Source organism: Olea europaea, unplaced genomic scaffold, assembly GCF_002742605.1.
Source record: "Olea europaea var. sylvestris unplaced genomic scaffold, O_europaea_v1 scaffold1435, whole genome shotgun sequence".
Lineage (NCBI taxonomy): Eukaryota > Viridiplantae > Streptophyta > Magnoliopsida > Lamiales > Oleaceae > Olea > Olea europaea.
The window spans coordinates 93670-101463 of NW_019231887.1; the positions used below are offsets into that span (position 1 = coordinate 93670).

General features: G+C 30.6%; 2 protein-coding genes across 3 annotated transcripts in view; one reads left to right on the plus strand and one right to left on the minus strand.

Annotated features, from left to right (window-relative positions):
• Positions 1-380: 380 nt before the first annotated feature.
• Positions 381-1816, minus strand: LOC111375955. 2 transcript variants are annotated; one of them, XM_022998878.1, is made up of 2 exons: positions 1024-1816; positions 381-922 (listed from the first exon to the last, which is right to left on the minus strand). In XM_022998878.1, the coding sequence occupies exons 1-2, from the start codon at positions 1066-1068 to the stop codon at positions 509-511; spliced, it is 459 nt and encodes a 152-aa protein (XP_022854646.1). In that variant the 5' UTR covers positions 1069-1816; the 3' UTR covers positions 381-508. The 2 variants fall into 2 exon arrangements, with proteins under 2 accessions (XP_022854646.1, XP_022854645.1); XM_022998877.1 differs by having other exon boundaries at positions 381-928.
• Positions 1817-7404: 5588 nt separating this feature from the next.
• LOC111375960 (heavy metal-associated isoprenylated plant protein 35-like) overlaps positions 7405-7794 on the plus strand; it is a 2083-nt gene continuing 1693 nt past the window's right edge. The window contains exon 1 of the mRNA XM_022998882.1: positions 7405-7410. Within this exon, the coding sequence (XP_022854650.1) occupies positions 7405-7410 (6 nt within the window). The remainder of the gene's footprint in view (positions 7411-7794) is intronic.

Genomic DNA, 7794 nt, shown 5'->3' on the forward strand with positions numbered 1-7794 from the left:
AAAATAAAATTGTAGTATTTAAACCAATAATAAAAAATCATCTTTCTAACCTTGATTCGTTCTCCGCTATCCAGTTTCTAAGAGTCGAGTATTTTTGCATAGAATAGTCTTCCAAATGACGTCTTCTAGACAACGAAAGTTGTATTTGTTTTCCCTTCTTTTTCTTCTCTCGTTGTGATATTTCAGAACTTTCGACTTGTTGAGACGTTGATACATCCTTCGGTCGATCATCGAAAATTGGACATGTACCAATAGGAATGTCTTATTGCGTACAACTAATAATGGCATTCCATGTCTGACTTTCATTCAGATAATTTCTGCAGCGTATTTTATTTTGTTCATCGACATAATATCGCATGGAATCTAAACTGGTGTCTACATAAGAGTGCATGGTCTGGTAATGGTTTTCTTGCCATTTTTGCTGTTGTTGGAATAATTGTTCCTCTTTCTCCAAATGTGTGTTAAAAAAACTTGATAATGGGTTATCCATGTAGGAACGCATAGTAGATTACATATAATCCTCCTGCCATTTTTGGTGTTGTTCGAACAACTTTCTTTGATTGTCATAAACTTCTGTTCTCAAGTTGCCACATATATCAAATACCTCTTTTATTATGTCTTGCTTCTGGACACTAAGTAGTTCTATCATCCGGTCTTCAATTACATAATTAGAGGTGCTAGATCCAAAATTAGGCCCCGCTACGGGTGAAGTTCTTGACGTACTAGGAATGGTCGTCTCTGGCACATATATATTATCCCTTTCTTGCTCAAAAGTATCCTTTGGGATTTGTTGTGTCACGTTGTCTAATTCTCCACCGACGATGCCATCTAATACACGATGTTCATTATCAGTTGGCAGTGAAAGATTTATATACCAAGATGTCTCCAATTCTTCCTCCGTAGAATGTAACGTTGAAATAACCTGAATCTGTAATTTTAATAAAATATCAAAATAATTTTTTCATTTTGTTTTTAAATAATTAAGGACAAATGTAGTTATATATTCATTAAAAGAAATCGTACCTCTCGAGTAGCCAGAAAATGCTTAATCGTTTTTTCAGTCAGCATTTTATTAGGCCTCCACTTATATATTCGTGGATTCTGTGCTGTTTTATATCGATGCCGTTCAAATTTTTTTCCAATTTTTGAAAATGCCTCATAAATCTAATACTGTATTGCAATTACAAATTACAATTATTTTTCTCTTATAAATAAATTAAGTCAACAAAAGAAAAAAATATTAATAAAATACCTGAAATGCAAGTGGATACCCTCGTAATGCATACTTACAATCTATTTGTTCGTTCCGTTGCACTCTTTTTGCTCCTTGTAATTGTGATTTTTGTAGTGAATTTAACAAAACAAAAAAAACCTTTTCGACCCCAAGGATATCCAAGAAATTCATCAAGATGCTCGACCATACCAAGAGTTTTGTAATCAATAATTCTTCCAACTGGTTTTATAACACATTCCACCAACATAACTAATCCCAACTTAAATTTATCTACTAAGTCTTCACATTCATGGAAAACTTCAAATAGCATTTTCATGCTAATTCTTTGGCTGCCATTCAAATAATGATTTCTAAGACGATTGTTACTATGATCAATCTCCATAACTGGTTCATGACAAGGTAATCCAGTGATAAGACAAAATTCTTGCATACCAAATCTAGCAATACGATCATCTAATTTTACCCATACTTCGTTACTTTTACCACAGTCAACAAGCCGCATTACGAATTCATGTATTAATCTACTACTAAATAGCTCTTCCTCTTCTCTATAAATAATTCCAGAAAAAAAATTCATAAAAATTACTACACATTATAGAACGTTGTTGATTTACATCTATAAAATCTATAAAGTCTTTAAGATATTCCCGAATTGGATATTGAGTAATAGTAGCAGAAAACCATTGATTTGGAGACAGTATATATTCCAAAGACATTTGCATAAATAATTTGAAAACAAACTATTTGTGAACAAATTTAACAATTCTAAATAAGCACCGAAATAATACTTATACAAATCCAAAAATACAGGAATAGTAGAAAAAAATACAAATTCAAAAACCTTCGTGCGGAGGGGGAACCCCCTTGCACGAAGGTTAACCTACATGCACGAGGGTTCCCCCTCCCCCTCCACACGGAGGTTCGAAAACTCCGTGTACGGAGGTTAACCTCCGTGCACGGGAGTCCTCCCAACTTTAAAATTTCACTTGTATAAATATAAAGCTAAAAATCTAAATACTTACCTTTTGCTATGGATGATGCTTGCTGAAATATGGTTGACTTTGATTTTAGGTAGAGAATGAAGATTTTGGGATATAAAAGGAATGGTATAGATAATGATAAGATATAAATGATATGTGTGGCAGTAAAAAGTCTTCTACACAAACAAAATATTCTTTTTTCACTATTTATTATACATATACATATTTCGATATTATTTAAATTAAATGAATTGATCTATAGCATCATTTCTTTTTCGACAAATAAATATAAAATGTAAATATTTCTTCCGATATTATTTAAACTAAATCTTATCTTCATTCATTAAAACAATTCAAAACTATTTCTATATTTATAAGTACAACTTCACTTCTCCATGCTATATATTAAATGTCTGGCGTAGTCCTCATATGTTTGCCTTTTCAAAACTGTCACGTTTTCAAATTTTAATAAAATAAATAATAAGAACTAATAAAATAATCTTATATTCCATTACAGTCATATCTTTGTACTATAAATGAAATTTGAAAGTAATCTCCATATCTTATGCTAGTGATTATATAGTAACGTATGACTATTTAGATAATAAGGTATGACTGTTGATGAGATTTTACAATGTAAATTATTTTATTTGTTTTAACCACAAAAAAGAAAAGTTTCATATTTAGTCTTTCCTTTTTTTTAGTTATTTATTCCATCTTTAGATGTTTCATTTTTTACAACTGACACATGAACACATAAATACTTTAACAACGTCCTTCCAACATCTTATACCCAACATTAAAATATTTATTAAGCCACTATATCTCAATTTTTTTTTATAAATAGGCTAACACAAATCTTCAACTTCACATCTGCAACTGCAAAAACAAAAAAATTATCGTTACCATTTAGAGTTTCCTATTTTAAGAAATTTTAACTTCTACTCATACTGTCTTCTTCTTCTTTTTCCTACATATCAACAATTGCTATAACAAAATGACTGCACCTCGTAAATTCATTCTACAAATTTTAACTTCAGAAACCAATTGGTTAGCAAAAGTGATCGTCGCAGGAAAACAATCCCCCAAAGACTGCTCGGAATTCCAATAGCCGTTATCAAAATCTTACTCTCATGGATTTAGAGGTACAAATATAACTCTCATTTCAATAAATTTTTACCTATCATTATACTTGTATACTTTTTAAATGTTCTCATATTTTTCTTTTTTTGAACAAGGAAACAAAATCACAGCAACAATGTATGATGCCAATATCACTGCACTAAACGATCAGTTCGAACTTGGAAAAACATACATTGTGTCAAATGCAACAGTTAAAGATTTCAAAAGTGAATTTCGAAATTCTCCTGGACAAGAAATGTGGAATATAACAGGAAGAATAAAGGTTGAAGAATTATATGAAAACAATTTGAATCTCCTATTCTCAAAATTTGAACTTACTGTGTTTGATCAACTAGAGAGGCATATAGACAAAAATACAGACATAAGTAACTGCATTACATTTAAACAAATCATTTCATATGACATTTCATAATTTATTTTTTACGTACAAATTTATTGCATACAAAATGACATATAAAATATTTCATAATTAATTTTTATATTCAAAGTTATTGCATGCAAAATGACATATAAAACAATATTTCATAATTAATTTTTACGTTCAAAGCTTCTATAACCTTGTAGGCGTGATGGGTGTCGCTATAGGTGTTTAACAGAAACGCCTTATTCAAACTAACTTTGGTACAAAAGCTTATCTACAAGATGCAGTCTTGATAGATAAAGAATTCAAAATTGTTATACTAACATTATGGGATACCTTTGTCGAAAGAGAATGCACTTCGCTAATTGAACATCTTCCAAATAAACTCGTGATATGAGCTACAAATCTCAAAGTTTCTTCGTTCAACGGTAAATTTCTCTTACAAATACAGTTCCATCTATAATATTTTTTTTTTCATGTAAGATATTCCTAATTTCTTTTGTACAGGCATCACACTCTCGACCAAAGTAAATAGCAGTTTTTTCATTAATATCCAAATATATACTGTTAAGGAGTACAAAGAATGATAATACAACATACCTAATATACATATTGCTTATTTACGTACCTTTAATACAAAAAAAACAAAGGTTCTATTTTATAACTAAATTTATCGTTATTTCTTGTAGGGTGGAAGCTAACAAAGAAGCACTTGACAAATTGACGGGAAATAAACTACTGATAATGAATTGACACCGATTCATGATTTATTAGGAGTGTATCTAACGGTACTTCTATACTAATATAAACTGAATATAATTAATAGAAACACATTCTCTTTAATTTCACAATAAATATTATAGTAACATTATGTATTTTTCTCAGTCGTATCCTTTTATCTAATTACATGAGACATCTCCTTTAACAGAAGAAATTCTACTGGGTGAATGCACGCTGAAAAATAGCTTCAAAAGATAAAAAATTTTGGTATATGTCTTGTAACAACTGCAAGAAAACTTCCAACGCGAACTTTGGAGAAATTCATAAATGTCGATTATGCAAGTACGAATACTCAAAAGCTGTCCCAAGGTAATTTCTTCTATTAAATATTAGTTCAAAAATTTACTAATTATTACTTCAGGAACAAGGTACATAATACATGGCTAAAAAAAAAAAGCATTCTTTAGGGTAAATGCTTTTGTACAACTTGAAGACAAATCTGGTTCGTTAGATGCAACCATCATAAGAGATGCAGCAGAAGTGTTACTGGAAAGTAGCGCCAATGACTTAATGAACCATCTTCAGAAGGTAAAACATCATGTTCAACATCTTTCGAAGATGCTTTCTTTCTTAACAACAAACATGCCACTCTATTGAAATATATTTCGTCGACCACAGGAAGGTATTAAAGAATTCAATGACGTTGTCAAATTGGAAAGTGATACAGAGCTACTCTTTTACCTCAAGGACACAGAAAAGCGACACGATCCACCTGAGTATCGCTTTGAAATCATATTCGTGTTCAACTCCTCCACGAAAAATCAAGTTGATTCCTCAATTGTTACAGAAGATGCAAACATGCAAATTGAAATGGAAAAAAATTCCAACAACAAAGACGTAAAAGGCAAGAACAAGGTGTCCGAACAACCCGATGACATTTCCACCATTACTGAAGAAATCAATTCGCCGCATGCAAAAAGGTCTCTCTTCCAACCATCAAATGTACCTATTGAAGCAGAGTCAAAACCCAAAAAAGGACTCACGCAGGCTCCAAAATCGATGACCGAACCATTGGGATCACCTCAAAAGAAAAACATGAATGAATAACATTTATGATACTTTTGCGACTACTTTTGTGACAGTAGACAGTAATCAATATTCTATTTTGTATTTCTGGAAAAAGTAACATGATCTGTCTATATCTTTGTCTATGTACAAGATTTCAGATTCCACCGAATAGCAATAAATTACTACTCTTGAAATTTAAAGTTTGTTGTACGTGTATTACTTTCCTTTTTCTCCTTTCCATTGCAAAATCAATAAAATATTACTATATTAAATCATTCCATTTCAAAATTAATATCATAGCTTACATCCAATGATTCTATTTTTAACTAATAAATTCACTTTTTCTTTAAACAGTAAACTGATATCAACATTAAAAACTAAACAATTTTCAACATTAAAAACGCTAACATAATGCTCAACAGAATCCTGCCCGTGCAATAGACTAGTATATTAAGAAAAGACTTGACGTTCCGTCTTAAAAAGTCAATCTGATTTGGTATTTATATTTAACACACTTTATTAGATGATAATTCGTTTGATTAATACTAAGCCTCTCTTTTGTAGAAATTAAAATTAATAAAATTAAGTCAAAGTTAACAACTAATTGCAATCATATATTTCATGGGATTTATAATTTTTCAACCATACATTTCATCAACTTTTATAAAAAATTTCTAAAAATCTAATTTTAGATCCCACCAAACAGGGCTATCTTGAAATTTGTGTTAGTTTAAATTTTAATCAAATCGAATTGCTTATTGAAGTTTAATAAACTATGATGTTGTATTAAAATGTAGAGGGTTCTATCTTAAAAGGTCGAACTTGGTAAAAGGAGTCAGTCAGCGTCTTATATAGAACAATCAGATTGTCTAAGTTTTAGAAGTCAAGCTATAAAATCTTATTTCCTTCTTTTTTCGTTGATCAATTGGTGGTTCTTAAAGTTTAGATTTTTCTTTCGTCTAAATGACAAAATGAATTTAGAATGATTTCTCTTCTCAAATGGAGATGAGGATAAGGAAATTGCAAGTGCAAAATTTTGTCATACTTACCTTCAAAGTTATTTGATACGATTAGCTTAGAGAAAGTTGGGATAATGCAAAGGTTCCTTTAGAGGACAGGTTTGTAAGGAAAAGTCTTCTTTTTTGGCATTTCTAGTATTATAAATAATAAGTGCTGCAATTGCATGCTTGTGCATTATATGATTTTAGTCCAGAATTTTCAGAAGTTTATTTCATTCACTGTGGAGTGTATCCCGGATAATCACGAACAAAGCTTTCTTTTGCATAAAATAAAAGCGTCGAAGTATGACCTCCTCTTTGTGATCGTCTTGCCACGAGTGATCATGTGACTTTAGCGACGTGTCATGTTCAAAGTGGTATAGAATTTGTGCTACTGACATGGCTTCCACAGTCAAGGGGCATTTCTGTCAATTCATTAGTCGTCGCAATCAATCATGTTAATTTTGGTTTTTGTTAACTATATTTCCTCAAATCCCGTCCCTCGTATGAATTTTTGTTTCTTTACGCGCACAAATGTCTAAATATTCTCTTGCTAGCTCCTCAATTCTCAATGACATCACCACCACTTATTGAATTATTTCTTATTTTCTTATATTTATTTTGACATGATCACATATCCATATCAACGGACCTCCTCATCTTCTTTCCATTTTATTAGACACATCATTGTAGTCAAACACAGTAACATTCAACAAATTAACCAGCCTAATCATTGTTTCCTAAAATTAACATTTTAACGTTATAGACATCCACGTCGCACATAATTCTCATAACACCTTTTTATTGTATCCAATCCACTTGTATCTTGTTATAAAATTAACAAGAAATTCTTATAAATAGAACATATTGTATTAAAAAAGCTTTCTTATCATAGTAGATATGGCTGTAGTAATATTTTTTTATCATTCATTGAAATTATACCAATTAAAGTAACAATAAGTCCTCTGGTTCATTATCCTAAGGATCAAAGTGCACGATAATTTTATTGAACAATGAATCAATGAATTCATTGTCATCTAAATCAATTGTAATTTTTATTAAGATTTGGGGTCCATTTTAATAAGATTAATCTTATTAAGAGAAGTGACTCAATATCTATTTAAGTTGGTCAATATTTCGATATTTAATCGATGTAAAATTTATTCCCATAACATGCCCCTGTAAGATAGTGGCTCTTTTTTAGCAAACCAATTTTGAAATTCATGTGCTCATTTTTTAGACTTTATCGAATCGAATAGTTCGTTGGAATTTACTGAGCTCTGATATCAA

Excerpts from the sequence above, each read along its gene's own strand:
- LOC111375955 (XM_022998877.1), bottom strand. The coding sequence starts at position 1,068 with ATGCTGACTGAAAAAACGATTAAGCATTTTCTGGCTACTCGAGAG. Across the intron at positions 929-1,023 it reads ATTTTCTGGCTACTCGAGAG|ATTCAGGTTATTTCAACGTT; the intron begins GTACGATTTCTT and ends TTAAAATTACAG.